The following is a 17,047-nucleotide window of genomic DNA, read 5'->3' as shown; positions in this document are numbered from 1 at the left end:
TTTCTAAAGCAGCTTCACAAATGCACATCAAGTAAGAAAAGAGCAAGACTGAGCAGGCAGAGGAGAAAAAAAAATAAAGGACTATGTGTTTGTGCAACAGGATTTTCCTTTAACAGCTACAACATAAATAAAACTCCAGGCTAAATGACAGAACAAATGGCTCCTGATAACACTTCTGGCAACGTGCTTTCCCACGTGCTCCAAAAAAAGATCAAGTTCATAAATGCTAAAGCAACAGACTTGACCACCTTCCTGCATCAGTCCTGAAACATGACTGAGGCTACTAAATGCTCAACGCTGAAATAATTACCTCAGTAAATAAATACTTGCTTTCATTTTGTGAGCTCTCAGACAAAAATTAGAAATAAGTTCTAAGGAAGTAAATTTTGTAAAGGTATCTTACGTCAGCCACAATAGATTAATTGTTTTGGTCCAGTTTCGCTTTGTACTTCCACTCAAACAAGCTCTGCGAAATGCTTCCCTGGCTAGGAAGACAACTGTTGAATACAGTAGAGTTAGCCTAAAGGCGGTGGGGGGGAGGGGAAAACAAAAAGAGAGAAAATTATTTCATTACATACTACTTCTGAAATCCTTCATGCAGTAGCATCACTGACAGTTTTTACACAGGACTGCCTGACAGACAAGTCTAACAGCTATGTGAAGAAAACGTGGTGATATGAGGGAAATTATCACCATCTCCTAAAAAAGAAGGGAAAGTAATTACACGTGATTATTCAAATGGCAAAAATACTTTAAGCATGCTATAAACCAAAAACGCAGTTGCAAAATTTATTGTATAGCAACAGCATGTAATATGCAATTGTGTCTAGCTTTTCCTCAGCAAGCTGATGGTTTAACATGAAAACAGGCCAGCAGTACCCCTGCTTCAGGCCAAAAAAGGAACTCGGAGACATTCAACAATCAAACACTGTAAAACAACAATAAATTAAACAGCGTTATGCAAAGCGTTATTAGCGACACACCCTACGGACCACAAACCCCGAGATCCCGCACCAAACGCAAAGGCTTTCAAAAAGCCCCGCCACGCCGGGAGCCCTGTTCCCAGGGAAGCCTCACGTATGTCAGGCGAACAGCGCGGTCGGGATGCGGGACACGGGCTTCCAGCCCGGCTGCGCTTCAGCCTCCTCCTCACCTCACGTTGACCACGCCGATCAGCTCTCTGGAGAGGTAGCGCAGAGTGAAGGCGTTCAGCCCGAAGGTGACCACCCGGAACAGCACCTGTGAAGGAAGCCGCACGGGAAACACCTGCGGGCCGAGCGGGGCTGAGGCGGCTCCCGCCAGGCACCGCGGAGGAGGAGGAGGTGGAGGAGGGAGGCGGCCCGGGGCGGCCCCGCACCTGCAGCAAAGCGCTGGAGGAGGCCAGCCGGGTGGTCTGGCCGAGCACGTCCTGCGAGGCCATCAGCTCCCGGCCCTGCCCCGCCGGCAGGAAATGGCGCCGCCGCCGTCGCGCCGCGATCCCGTCAGCGCGGCCGGGACCGCCCCGGCCTCCGGGCGGAAAGCGGGCGGGAGGCGGGAAACCCGCTGGGAATTCTGCTCATCCAGCTGTTCTTAATGTAACAGGACAGACGTGTCCTCTTCAGTAATGCTTTGGACATAAATGGTTAACTTCCAAAATAACTGGGCACTCCAGGCTGCTCAGATGCTAAAACTAACGTTCAGCACCAGCGTTCTGCTTCGCAAGCAGGTATTCCACTAAAACCACCCCCAAAAACTGCACACTGGCTTATGAGAAGAGATACCGTATTAAACAGCATTTTCTGACAAGCGCTATTTTCCAGAGATTTCTGAAAAATCTGCATGCACGTTTCACCAACTCCTTCTAAACTGAGGGCAAACCCAACAGTATTCCCTGACTTAAGGGGAAAGACAACCAGAACTGAACTAAAACACCCTCACCACAGGAAGAAAGCATCTTACTTCATTCTGTGTAAAAACAAAACAAACAAACAAAAAAAACCCCAAAACAAAACAACCCACCACCTTCAAATAGCAAAGATGCAATTTAATTGTAACAGACTTGAATTTAATAATACACTGACTCGAAGTCTTCCAAACAGATAAGACTTTAGACTCAGTGTAAATCAGCATAGTAGTTCCAGATTATTTCAGATTATTATTTAAGCAGCAATATATAAAAAGATTGTATCTTTCTATGTTACAGAACATTCCCTTCAAAAGCATGGCACTTCTGGCTCTGAAGTCACATTTTTCTTAGCAATACTACAGTTAACTAAAATTTCACATCCAACAGTAGCTGTTGGAAAGTGTTTTCAGAGCCGGGGCGGGGGGCTGCGCAGGGGAAGTATCCGAACCCTTCTTGATTTCAGCTTCTCCATGACAGAATACGAACAGCAACAGTTTAAATCAGGATCTTAACAGAAGCTAGATAACCAACCAAAATTCTTCAAGCTCATGCAAAGAAGCCATCTCTCCATCAATGTTATCTTCTGCATGAAAACCCCTCCTCCTCTGAAGTATTACACCCACCACTTTATTCTTTACATGTTGAGAGTGAAGTTTTTCAGATTTTTTCCTTTGGTCATTTTTCCTGATAACATTCTTTAAGTAATCTGGAAGTGATGTATAGATGTGAATGTATGTGGCAGAGGAAGATATCCTATGAATTCTTTTAAGTGTGATACTAATATTGGGAACACCTAACTTGTAAAAACCTAAAAGAGATATTATTATCCCATTGTAAAAATGGGGACAGAGAGAAGAAACTAATCTGTGTTGGGTAATTGCAGAGACAGGAAGAGACCTCAGAGATTTTGGGTTATAGAAGGGCGTTCTAGCTAGCAGGGAGAAAACATTGCCGCCTCCCCTCTCCTTTAGGCAGTTTTCCAGTTCTCAAATGGAAAAGGCAATTAAAAATGTTGTCCTAACTCAGGCGCTGGGCTCTGCTTAGCGGCAGTAATGGTGACAGCGGAAATCAAGAGTATGTTATGGCTTGTGCTGATGTCAATAGGGGTGGTTGAATTGTGGGGATTAAAACCCATCACAAATTACCAGGTATGTTGCACAGGGAAACAAAAATGCAGTTGAGGAGCATAAAGCATGCAGCATCTACCAACACTGCAGTAAGGATTCATGTTATTCTCTCTCTATATATACAAACATTTTCATGACAACATTTTCATGACACAAGTAGGGAACTTCAAGGAATAAAACAGGGGAAATTAGCGTGCTAACTGGAGGCAATATCACAACCTTTTCAGGCACCTGCCATGGACAACAGTAAGTGACAACTAGTGATGTTTTGTTGGACAGTTTGGCTTGTCACCTCATAAAGCTGAAACAGAAACAGCTGCAAAGCATAGGGAGGTGGAAAAAGAAGAGAAACAACTGTAACTTCAACTGTTTTTAATAGGAACCAGCTTTGCCACTTACACCCTTTCGGCATTAATGCATCTAAGCCACTAGATGGCAAACGGCCTCTGAGGCAGTCAGCAGCAAGACACACTGGTCAATCCTCAAAGCACATGCTTGAGGTTAGACTGAAAGTGAGTATTTTTACTCCACTAGCATCTTTCAGATTCTACTGCATGTTATGTCTGAACAATAGTTAGACTAGGCCAACTCATAATAGTAATGTGGCACAACACAGGTCAAACCAGATTAAAAGCAGTATTCCAAACTTACGAATTGACCTATCAGCTAACTTGATTTTATTCAAAACCGTGTGTGAGCAGGCTTAACAACTGAGTTGACAGAAAATGCTTATTCTTAGTAACATAATTTGAGAATAGGTATAACTTAAAGGAGGACCAAGTTACTGAACTGGCATACAGTGTTGAGAAAGCTTCACGAGAATATGCAGTCAAAACAATTGCTCTCCAATTCCCACAGCAGGCAATGCCCACCTACAGTGTGCCTGCATCCTCTCACCACAACATACACCCCTTTTGGTTGTCTTGAGGCAACTGTTTGTGGCAGCATACTCTAAAATAGTTCACCTTCCTTAACAGCAAAGGAGGCAAGATAAACTTAACCGCTACAAAGGTCTTTACTTCCAGAGTTAGGCCACATCTGGAACTAAACTGGGCTGGATGTTCCTCCAGCACAGAACACACACCCCTTGGCTCGGGACAACCCCTGTTATTATTAGAGGTACATGGAACCTCTGCAGCAGAGAAGAACCTCTTTGATCTACTCCAAAGTTGAACCAGTCCAAAAAGACTGGAGAGTTGTATATACAGACCTTAGAATGAGTTGGGACTGTTCCTTCAGACTTTCAAAATGAAAAATCTTAGTGTTTCACGGTGCTCAGTAGCTGTGTTCCACTTGAGATAACTGTATTTCATTACCCCATTAATAAGGTATTTCAAGATGAAAGGTGGACTTTGACTTCAAATTACAACCTTTATGTAAGTTGAAAATTTAAAACCTGTTAAGAGCACTTAGAGACTTTCCATAATATCACTTCCTCAGAAGGGAAATCATCTTCAGCTAAAAAATTATAGCTAATTTCCTTCGGTACAAAAATTCCCAAATTAATGACAAATTAATGACTGGGAAGCAGGAACCTATTAAATCAGCAGTGAGACCCTGAAACAAGCCTGATCAGTTGCGACTTCTCATCTGTTCTAAAACAAAGATCTCATTGCAGAACCAAATTCAAATCCAGTATAAAGGATCAATAGCAAATTTGCATTTTATTAACCCAAATAAATGCTGCACTTTATAGTTAGTAATATATTTTAACATCTTAATTTTATTTGTGGGCTTCCTTTCCCTTAAAGGTCCCTTGAGGAATCAAGGTCAAAAACCGACTGTGGTATGAAATCATAGGCAAAGTTCTCTGTTGCTGCCTGATAACCTCCTAGAATAGTGCACGATGCAACACAAAATGACAGGCTAGGCTGTGAGCTAAAGACTGTAGATTTCTGCAGCTGCTGAAAAAGCTTTTAGCTTTGCAGTCAGGACCAATTTTAGAAAGAAGCAAAGGAAATACTCAAAACCCCTGGTGCTGGCTGAGCAACCTTCCCCCTCAATGGCATCCTCTCCAGTTGATTCGGTGCACAGAGACCAAGCAAGATCCCTGACACCCATAGGGAGCAGCCAAATGCTGCTGCTCATGCACCCAGCCCTGCCCTGCGCCTCTGCAGCTGGAAGGAGAGGCTCTGGGGGCAGCAGACCATCCCAATAGCATGTACTGCATTAAAAGATGGATACACACTCCTCTTCCCATCCCTCTGGCCCGCAACAGGATTCTGTCTCACGGCTGGACAGGTGGATTCTAAGTAAAGGAGACAAGCGGGTAACAGAACTGGAGCTGTACAGTACTGGCTCTGCAGAGCTCACTTATCACAATACCCACGCTTTGTAGGAAGCGTGATGCTTAACAGAACTGCTCTGCTTCTGCTCCAAGTCCACACTTTGCCATTTCATTAATGAGGACAAAATACTTTATTCCTGGGGTGGCAAAAGATTATTTTCCCTATACTGCTCAGAAGCCTTGTGCCAGCACAGGACAAATTATATTAAGTCTGGTTTTATTTTTCTTTGCTTCTTTTTTAAAAATAATGCATAGAAGAGATCCGTCTCTTTGTTCCTGATCATATAAAGCTTGTTCCTTTCCTGAAATAACTAGGAGATTGGGATCAAAGCAAGGAGTCTCACAGAGACTTACCAGGCTAGGCACTAAATCTCATCAAGTTTTCTTCCCTCCTGTGAGCACCCCTCTCAGATCAGGGACGTATCTGGGCCTGAGGATGTAAAATTTCCAATTCAGTGCAGAACTGCAGGAAGCAAAAGAAGAGATTCACAGGCCATTCACCAGCAAAGGACCCACTAGGAGTTACTGCTGTGCCAGTTTCTCTTCCCTCCAACCAAAGCGTCCCCAGAGGGCTTTTTACATTCGTTTCCCCAGGCCTTGTGGACTGAGTTAATCTCTCTGTGCATGTTAAATGGTTAAACAAAAATTTGCATTTTTTTTTTTTCCCCGGCTGCATTATTAGTTCAGCAAGGATTAATTGACGTTGCTTTCTTTGGGATGGAAGAATAAAGGGGCCTTCTGAAGAATGGGATGGAAGATTAAAGGGGCCTTCTGAAGAATGCAGAGGAGTGTTTTTTTTCTGTGATATGCTACATTTGAAAAATGCACTGTCTCGGCTTTCCAGAGTAGCCTTTGACTTTGTAGTGTTAGTATTAATTTTGCCCCACACATTTTCACAGTGCATTGGCCTTTAATCACCATTTATATGTAATTTGATCAACTGGTTTTGCTGCCTTATCAATTTCACTTTTAAATTCAACTTTTATTTATCGAAAGATTTTATGTATTAAGTATATGGAAGACTGACACTTTTTTATATGTGAAATGTAATGTAAACCAATGTTCAACTCAAAGGAAAAGCAAAAAAAAATGCAGCAAATATACAAGTCAAATAGTAAAATATTAAGGATGGGATAGTGCTAAGTTTTTAAAAACTGTCAAATGATTACACTGCATACTTTACAGTATATAGGTGGATTTTAAGAAATAGCATATATTGATTAGAAGAGCAAAAATGAGTGTTCTGCACAATGCTGTCTGCTTCCAATAAGCTTTACACGGTTCTTGTTCTCTTTGCAATTTAAAAATCTGTAACATTCAACAGACATTCTAAGATCTACAAAAAACCTCCAAGTTCTTTAATCTGGGGGAAGTAATAAATTACAGTAGTTTTATCACTGGAACTGGCAAGCTCCTTGCTTAAAATTCTTGCAAAATCTGTACATTCCTTAAACATGTACATAATCAATACTGCACAGTCTTTACTGTCCTGTGTGTTCTAAATACTAAGCATTTCCTTTGTATGTATTTATGTATGTTCAGCTGAAGATGATTTCTGTCTTGCCTTCCTCAAGGCTAGAAATTCCAGCCATTTTCACTATGATCTGACTAACAGTCTCTGTCTTACCTGTCTCTTAACTGGCTTAGGAAACTTTGTATCAGCCCCTCACTTTGAACACTGGATAGACAATTTATCTAATTGCAGTGTGCTTTGGAAGCCTATCAATATATAAAATGAGAAAACTATAATGGAACATGTCTCAGTCTTTTTGGAAAGTTTATAATGTCAGCAATAATCATAAATGAGAAGCTCTCTTGTGGGTTGTTTCCTTTACCCTGTAAAATATTAACTGCCTTCATTTATTGTTCATGTCAGATATACGCAACTTCAGCTATCACTGTGATACGTACTGTTTCTGGGGGGTTGTACATCTCAAATTCTAACCTACAAACTTGAATTATAAATGTGGTGATAAGTAGGTGCTGAGACAAAACATGTACATTTTTCCTCCTTCCTATGCATTCTGTAAGATTAACTTCACAGTTATACTTGCTGCTGCAGGTTTGGTGTTGACTAATGCATTACTGGTGAACATACAGAAGTGTCTTCTGGAGCATAATAGCCATAGTAAAGTTATAGAAACAGATTTTGCAGCTGTGAGCACCTGCACTTGAAAAATCTCTACTAGCTAGTGCTTGGCATCTTTGCACTACAGAATCATTCCATAAGCTCCAGGCTACCTCCCTTGAGGAAAAATGTACTTGAAAGATACAGAGGTGCAGAAAGCCTGCAAAAGAGACTTCTACTTGCTATACAAACACATATGTTCAAATGCTATTTGCTTTAATAGTCATATAGAAACAAGGCTCTGCTCGTTAAAACAGTTCACAGCTGCTGAGTATTCATGCAGAATGATTCTCCTGTATTTCTGAATTCAACAAGAAGTGTTATTAAACTTGCTTTGACCTCAGCATGACTTGTTTGTGCATGAAATGGCCTTAAGGCTTTTAAAATCAACAGTGACAGTAACTCAATGAACATGGTAAAATATACACAGTGGAAGGACTCAACTGGCAAGTGGTTCTGAAATACACAAAGGAGTTTGGATTCTCAAAATGCACTAGATACAAGATATTCCTGTAAAATATTCCAGTTTCTCTTTCCTTTTCTCCTTTGAGTCAGCTGGAGACTTACTTTTGAAGTAGATGGAGACATGCAGGAGTTATACTTAACAACCAGGAGAATATCTGACACAGAAAGTAGCAAAAACACTTATTCCGTTAAGTAATTCAGCATCTAGGAGGAGAAGAATCACTTAATGGAATGCCTTATAAAGGTTGAGAATATGGAATTTGTGAGTCACCATACACTGTCTTCAAACTACATTTGTATGATATTATATAATATTGTGCATGATCACCTGTAGGACAGAATTAATTATGAGTCAGGTATCTCTTCATGTCATTCATTTCTGTCTCCCTTGAGAGCTGACTTCCATTCTTCACTGAAATAACCCCTCTGAGCAAGACAGTGATTAGTTTGACAAATTGATAGAATAAAATATCTCCATCCCCCCTTATGGGACCTCCTCCAGCATTCATGACAGTTACAGCTAAGTGAAATACATTTTTTGGATTCCTCTTATTCCTTAGTGGCAAGCAAGGAATCTCTTAAATAAAACAGTCCCAGCATATGTTTATCTATTCGGTTTCAGAAACTCTCACATTATCCTTCAACAGTTAAACTTCACTTTCAGTACAGAAACCTGAAATCCAATTAGAAAAAAACCTCACTAGTAATACAGGAAGCAGAACTTAACACTGTGCCCAGCAGACCGCTCTCAACTACAAATAAGGGAAAAGGACAGCTCCCAAGAGGCCTATTTACCATTTAGTGGGAGGTCACCTAAAAACAACTTTTCAATATAGGGGAACAATATTGAGAGTCAAAATAATCTCTGCCACTAATCCAGATGTCCATATAGTCAAGTTACTGAGCTTCATTGCCTCCATTTTGAATTGAAAACATGACTTCATTGCACATCTTTCTCTTCAGACAAAAGTACAATTATTCTTTCCTAGCTCAAGGAGGTCCAAGGTCATAAGACAACTCACACTGACAAGTCCTACTGTTCTCAGTTCGTTAGGAACAAGACTCTACTCTCCAAGTTTAGCTTCACTGCCATCCTAGCTGGCTCAGTCTGTAGGCTCACATGGAAAAAACAAACAAACATAGGATGGCTTAGGTCTAAGGATACCTGCTGTCCCCAAACATCACAGTTCTGGTGATGGACAAATAGAAAAGACGAGAGAAGTCATCACGAGATACCTTTCTGCAAGTCTTCAAACACAAGATCTTGCATCACGCTAACAATGTTAGGGGATTTCCCCAACCTTGTCCCTTAAGGAGATTGTAAAGTAAAGCTCCCCTCTTGCTTCCCTACTAAATAAGCTGTTCTGTTTTATTTCCTCTTAAAGACATACTTTCTTCCAGCTTTGCCAACCACTCTGAGTTTGTGTGCTAAGCAGTCAAGTAGAAAAAAAATACTTCCCTTTGTTCAGCCAAGTTGTAACTGTATTACAATTGAACCATGATGTGTCAACAGTTTGTCTGTAACTTGAAAAAACAGAAATTAACATATCCACTCTCTCTAATAAGATTTGGTTGGGGGTGGTGGTGGTGATTGTTTGGGGGTTTTTTAAGCAACAGGTATATCGGGCTAATAAACCCCCTAAAGATAACAGCAATCAACGTTTGCCTCAACTGGGCTATGCATTTTTGCTTCTTCTCTCCCTCTGCAGGTTCATGGTTTAGTTGCAGAGGGTAAAAATTTGCCTGTTACAACAGAAGATGCTGTCATCCTTTAATGCATTCCTGACCATGCCTACATCCTGGTGAGAAGATTGGTTGTAGCACTGTCAAAACACTTGGGCATAAACTATTAGGCAGCTTACTCATAAATACGGGAGGTATAGCTTTAATGTGACTAGGAAGGCACTCTAGACACATTTCCTTTCCCCGATAATTGTATCAAGGCCACATGGGCACCTTGATGCTGGTATCTTTATATTCTCTACACTTCCTGTGTTCCTAAGAATTTATGCTATGAAGAGAGATATATATCCTACTAGATATTCCATTTTACCAGAACGTCTGCATCCCTACCAAGAGTCACGGTTTGACTTCTTGCCCAGTGGAAGAGAGGTTGAAAATGAACACAATCAACTCTACAGCCCATAAGAAGGCAAAAGTAACCCAATCAAAAACCAAAAGTAGGCCTTCCCAGGTTTATCTAAGTTCAAAATTGAGAAAATGTATTATCCTAACCAACGGGGAGAAACTCTAACTGAGCGGTGGATAGAACTGCTCATACCAGATCAACGGAGCTGGATATCCCTCTCACAAATACTGGTGTCTACACACAGCAATATATGTGCCTGGTAAGGAAAGCGATACCCTGGCTCTTGTATTCTGCCATTGCATCTACAACTATTACTTGCATCAGAAGAGAAATACCACTAAATAGAAGAAATTTCATCTTCCTGACTTCATAAGCATTATGTTAGAAAGCTAAAGACACAGCATACAATGCACTATTAATCTGGAGCCATAATCTGTCACTATTACCTTTACTCGCTGCTCTGCAGCTTGCAGGTCACAGTTCACACCACAGTTCTTTAATTAGCAGATTTCAAAAGCACTGTGTACTTCACCATGCATTTTTAGATCTCCATGTCCATCCTAACTAAACATAAATTTAAAATTCTTTTCTTAGAAACCAATAATATCAGAGGCTCATTGTAAGAGATGTCACAGGAGTCGTTTAAGGTTTTCATGTATGGTAGAATACTCCCACTCACATCCTGAAGAATGTGGGGAGGTTCAAACGAAAGGATCTGACCACATGACTGAGACTAAACCAGCAATGCGTATCTTCTTCTACCCACACCATACTCCTAAAACTTAACGTCTATTATGAGGCAAGTGCCTTTCCATCTGCATGCAAAACTTACTATTTCACTTTATCAGTCTTGCTGTAAGTCCAATAGAAAAAGCAAGAAATTGTTAGTGGCAAAGAGTTAGTGGCAAACTAACTCTTGAAATCTTTTCCATCAAAGACACACAGAGAACCTCGCAACATTCCTGTATAAGCATTTGGGAATACATGTCCCTTCTGACTATTCCACTGACACTGTATCCTCAGACTTTGACTTTAATCACTTCATCCTCTCTCAGATATTAAATTGTACTGGGCTTTGTTCTGTATTGTTGTCGATAATGTTTTTGAATGCTATACGTAGGTTTACTGCAGCCTGGGAACATGCTAGTCAGGAAATTATGTAAGAAATCAGCCTTACTTTGTTACTGCAATCTGGCTGTTTTTCAGATCTTTATGTCACTAATTGCACGTGATTATTGACAAAGAGAGCTCTTCTAACTATGATACTAGACAATGTAATTAATTCCATTATACAGATACAGAATACATAATTTGCAACAACATAGGCCCAAAATCTGAGGTGCCTTGGTAATCCATAACAATAGAAAGTAAACAATCCTTTTCATTAGACTGGTGAAAAATCCAGAATTACATATTCAAAATTGCTCTTGTCCTTGCATATTGGTTTTTTAAATGTGCTTTTAGTTATTCAAAAAGAACATTTACATTAGCAGGATGAAACCTGTTGAGTCTGACTTTAAAATTGCCCATTTTTTTAAAAATAACTTTATATTTTTGTATCTCCCCACCCACCGCCCAAGAAGAACTGCCTGCTTTTTAAAGATCATCGTATCATCAGTTGTGACTGCTAGTTGCAGACTTGTATAATTGCTTCTCTTTATGAATAAAGCTGTTTGTTTTAAAGTGCCATTTACTGGTTTGCTTCCCTAATGTGACATTGTATATTCTTTCCTGTACCAAAAGAAGCGGAGCAGTTTGGGGGTGTTACAGGCCACTAAAACTGAAATCTACACTGGTGGAATTGCTTCTGAATAGTTACATAATAAGTAAATGTATATTTGACAGTGGAAAACACTGCCAAAGCAGTGAAGGCTGTTCAAAACCTCAGATTTTGTTCTAAGCATATTACTAAAATCATAGACTGTTTCCTGCTTTTTTTGATGATAAACACATGAAGAGTCGGGGGGGGGGTTTAAAAAAAAAAAAAATCACACTCATTCACTTTACTTGCTTTTTCACAATCTAGACTTACATTCAGTCACTTTTCACCTCCGAGTCAAAATCTCACATCATTAAAGAGAGAGAACATGGAATCATTCCTTTAAAGGTAATTCCATCTGATCACCTTAATAATGTAGAAGCAACATAAGGAGGTTACGGTTGGGTAGGGGTTTAAAAAAAAAAAAAATCACACTCATTCACTTTACTTGCTTTTTCACAATCTAGACTTACATTCAGTCACTTTTCACCTCCGAGTCAAAATCTCACATCATTAAAGAGAGAGAACATGGAATCATTCCTTTAAAGGTAATTCCATCTGATCACCTTAATAATGTAGAAGCAACATAAGGAGGTTACGGTTGGGTAGTGCAGTGGAAGAGACAAATGCCCAAAATTCAGCTAAGAAAACAGTAAGCTTGCTCTTTGCTACTACCACCATCACTGCTTTTGTTCTACAAATGCTAACAAAGTAACAAGCACAGCTGTGTGAAAAACAAGCTCTATGCTAATAGTGGGGCACAGGCTACTCATGCATGGCTACTCTTCTACTGGTAAAGGAAAGTGCTCTTTGCTATCAGGCTTTTTGTTTCAAAACTGTAAAGGAGATACTTCCCAATATACAGTAAAACAAAAAAAGAATAAAGTTCTTTCAAAAATGACTATATGAAATGGGCAATAGAAGAATGCTTAATACTTCATTACATTGCAAAAGGAGAAAGAAAGGGCTTGAAAACAAATGAGACTTATTGCATCAACCATTTTTAAAAGAATGATGATTCTATATTTAGAAAAGAAGTCAGACACTGGATTTCACAACCATATGTGGAAAACATTAAAGGGAAAACTGGATGGGATTGCCAAGGCAGTGTGGGGCCAAGAATTACTTTTTTTTTTTAAACCCACCCCGGAACAGTTTCACACAACTCTTCTCTGCAACTCTTACTAAAGTAAATTTGACTAGCAATACGCAAAAACTGGCAGCGCTGGACTGCTACAGAGGCTGAATTATGCTGACCTAGTCAGGCAATTTTGGGACAGTTTCCAGCGTTACTGCCCATCCTCTGCTGGTTTGTGAATAAATAGGAAATTTCAGTCTAATTATTCCAATGCAGTTTGTGAGATGAATAGACAGTAGATGGAACAGCAAGACTTCCCAATCTTCCCTTGGAAGTGCATGAGAGGATTTTTACAGTCAATAAGCAGTGCGTATTAGCCAGAATTTTACTATGAACAGTAGAAAATGGGACTATATTGTCAACATAGATAAAAATGAATGGCCTGAATACACGTTGTTACCACTTTCTTCTGAATGTGTGTACCAAGAATAGCAAAAAGGGTCTTGCTCATAGCCCTCAAAATACTACTTCATGATTGGTTCCTTCCTTTTTGAGAAAAGATTACACCTAGTGAAAATTTGTACAACTTAAAATGCCAAACATTCTTTTTTTAAGCCCATCCAGTTCTGCCAAAAGGCATATGGTCATGTTGGCACTTACTCTATCCAATCCTTTGCACATTCAGAGCATCATATCAATATTGATTAATTGTCAGAATGCTTGTACGAGACAAGCAAATAGAAATGACAGCCAGATGCTACAAACAGCACCACATTCAAATCAGATCATCTTACTGTTATCTTATCGTTGCTTTTCCCTAGTATTTTCAGCCTGGATAGCGTAACTTAAGTTGCATATTCTCAATAAGCATATGACACAGTACACATCTACATAACTAACTACAAGCTGCGAAGTAAATGAATCATGGGGAGTGGGGGGAATGGAGCAGACCACTCCTTTGTGAGATTAAAAAACATCTTGGTATTTTTATTTTAAAACTATGCCATGCAATTCCTAAACTTCCTTTTCATCCCAATGTTTCCTAGATACTTTGTCCTTCACAAGACTCTATTAGCCTCTGGGGAAAACACAGTATTTCCACTGTTCAAGCATTACAACTTGGCAGGGCAGAAGAGGAAATAAAGCATATTTCACTCAGTGAAACTGCAAGTTGCATTTAGAGACTGAAATAATGCAGAGAGCCTAACAGTGAATGTCCTCCTCTTAAAAAAATGGCATGGAGGTTTTAAGAGCCACAGCTTGTCAGCTGTCTTCCTTTCCATCACTGAAGGAACATGCTGGCTCCTTAAAAGGATGTCTGTGTGATCCTTCCATTATCTAAGGCAAAATATGAGAGGGGTCAAATGACTCATTATGGATCAAGACCTCACAGGACCCACTAATGCTGCATCTCCAAGCAAAGAGTGAGCGCATGCAGAACTCTTCACAATACTCCCATGGGAAGATACATACTGAAGGAACCAAGAGGAAATTGGGAAACAGAATGAAACCTGGAACCCTGGGAAACAGACTGAAAAGGCTTAGACTCTGAAAGGACAAAATATATGGTTTTAGTTTACTGTTTTGCCTTCTCAGCAAAACAGCAATCACAAGTTGTCCAGAACTAAGAGCAGTTGTGGTAGTAAGTCATACTCCCACTATCTGGAATGAGGGTGATGTTGCTTTGTGATCTGTGTTCATATACCGTTGAAGAAATGGGGAACAAATCTGCACGTGCAAGAACACCAACGGAGATTTCACAACTAATATCTTTATATTCTTCTCAAAATCAGCCAGGACGGTCACATTTCAAAGATGAGAGCTGCCTTGACTGACTGATTTTTAGACTAACTGCTCATGCAGTGACTTGTTAGCTCTTTTCTGTCACATTATAAAACTGCAAGCATTAGAGATCTTGTGTACACCTGCACAGAGAAAAATACCTCCCATTTGCTTAAGACATACCAATACAGGATGTACTCTAAATCAGTCCCTACATCACGTATTATTTAATCACTTCTGAAGGCACTGGCTTTAAGAGATTACATAGTATGCTCCTACACCTATATAAACGTGGCATTTATCTGGGTACTCAGTTTTGTTCTAGACTCTCTTGCTTGCCCGTTGTTATTCTGGGAGACAGATAATGTAAATAATTACAGGCACATTCTTCCAGCTGCTAACGCTGTAAAATAATTTCTCAGAAGTTATCCCAGAATTAGATTTAATACTGATTATTAAGCACTTGATAATGATGTGTGGTAAAAGACAGACAACTGTAACAGAACGAACAGTGCACAGGAAGTGCTGATTTTTATCTTACTGTCTTTCTGCCTTTATTTTCATCAAATTCTTCAGGAGTGATGACAGTAGATTAAAAAGTATTTTTTGCATGCAGACAATAATTTTCTAGCCCTCCTTCCTGCACTTCTACCACATCTCTGTTAATAGCGATATGTCTTCATTACCGATGGGGCATCAGTAGCTACTGCCACAAGCTGAGTCACATTCAGGTGGCTGCCCGCAGTTTCAGGTGTGCACTGCAGTTCAGAAACAGATGTTTCCCTCTTACAGCTAACCACACGGGCTGGCTGTTCTACACAAAAACTGTCCACATCTGGCTGGGCAGACCAAAGAGACAGTAACAGTCATCAGTACACTCAGATCCGTTCCTTGTACATAGGGCATTTTTATGAGCCACCACATATTTCAGAGGTGGAATCCACCAGGTCTTGAGTTTTACACTGAGTTGTCAGAACCAGTGGACCCTTCCCTAAGGTTTTCTCAGCCCTGAGAGCTGCAGAAGATGGAATAGAAGTTATTTTAGCCCTTGCAAGAGCCAATGACTTCATGTAGGCTTCTGAGCAGATACCGATACCAGTGATGTTGCTAATACAGACACAAACTTACCCATGTCTGGAAAAACAAGCCTTCCACAAATGTTTAACCAAACATCAGGCACTCTGTAAGGATCTGCATCTCATCATCACTTGCAGCTTGCCCAGGATTTGGAATTAGTGAATCCAAGTTAATGAAGACTCGTTATTTAGGAAAGAGATCAGTTTATAATTAAAAGCACACATCTAAAATGGGAGTTTAAAATTAGTGTGTCTGTAGGTTTTTTTAAGCTGGAGTACCCAGAAGTTGTAGTATATATGGACTGGAGCATGTTCTGGTAATTTATGTAATTAACAAAGATACAAAGTTCTTTAAAAAGTTAAAACTGCAGCCCCATATACTGTCTCAAACTTTGTCCAGTCACCCAAGCAATCACATTCACCCCAGTATATTTGTGGACTTCAACTTTAAAAGCATTAAACAGATTCTAACCTAGTGAGATACTATGTTGACTTTGTTGAGAGCACAGTTAGGATACTGTTACTTGAAATCTTCACCAAAAACTCTCCAAGTTTGTTTTAATGTCACTACTGACACACTGACAAAGCCAAAAATATCCGTTACTCTGCAAGAGTTAAGTGTTGTGGATATAGCAGATCCTAAGAGCTGAAGGCATTTGGTACTTGGATGCAATTCCTGGAAAAGTTTCAGGAAGCTCTTTCATTAACAGCGTTAAATCAGTAGGTATCATAACTTTTCAGTTACACAGTTATTAAGCTGATTTTTCAGTACCTGCAGTGGCTTCAAATGTCTGGAAAATATTTTTGGTAAAACTGAAATACCGATTCTGACTATTATAAAGTTACTAGATTATATTTTGCTTGCACAGGAACACGTGCATTGTGTTCTGAGTATCTGTACTATTGCTGCAAAGCCAATCTGGAGACTGCATTGACCTCTACTGAACGCTACCGCTGCACGGTAGTATATAGAAGTACTGTTCTGGGGCAATTGCTTAAAGATGAGGTAACTCATGTCTGAACTCGACATATTAGATGGTAGCCAAGTCAGTAGCCTGAAAATGTTAGTAGGTGCCAGTTAAACTCGCTTTCCTCTTGGATGACCTCTCATTCCTAGCTGGAAGAATCCCAGATGAAAGTTTAGCCCTAGGATCTGAAAGATTGTTCTTTTCTTCAAAAACTGCATTTTTATTGTAATGCCGCTACCATGGAGCTGCTGAAAATTATAAAATTTATAATTCTTTTCTAAACAGAAGCTGGTGGATGGCAACAATAAGAGTCCTTCAGCATGATCGACATTCTATTGACAGAGGTAAAAAAAAAAAAAAAATCCAAGTGAAAGAGTTTGTTAGAACATGAGAGACTATGAAC

General features: G+C 39.9%; 1 protein-coding gene across 1 annotated transcript in view; it reads right to left on the bottom strand.

The window, feature by feature from the left end:
* The window catches only part of RFT1 (RFT1 homolog), a 17,255-nt gene extending 15,835 nt beyond the window's left edge, over positions 1–1,420 (bottom strand). The window contains exons 1-3 of the mRNA XM_009274678.2: positions 1,358–1,420; positions 1,154–1,239; positions 404–520 (exon numbers count right to left, since the gene is read on the bottom strand). Of these exons, the coding sequence (XP_009272953.1) occupies positions 404–520; positions 1,154–1,239; positions 1,358–1,420 (266 nt within the window). The remainder of the gene's footprint in view (positions 1–403; positions 521–1,153; positions 1,240–1,357) is intronic.
* Between the last annotated feature and the right edge of the window lie 15,627 nt (positions 1,421–17,047).

The sequence above is a fragment of the Aptenodytes forsteri genome, unplaced genomic scaffold (genome assembly GCF_000699145.1).
Source record: "Aptenodytes forsteri isolate BGI_AS27 unplaced genomic scaffold, ASM69914v1 Scaffold528, whole genome shotgun sequence".
Classification (NCBI taxonomy): Eukaryota; Metazoa; Chordata; class Aves; order Sphenisciformes; family Spheniscidae; genus Aptenodytes; species Aptenodytes forsteri.
This window is presented reverse-complemented; position numbering and strand designations above follow the sequence as displayed.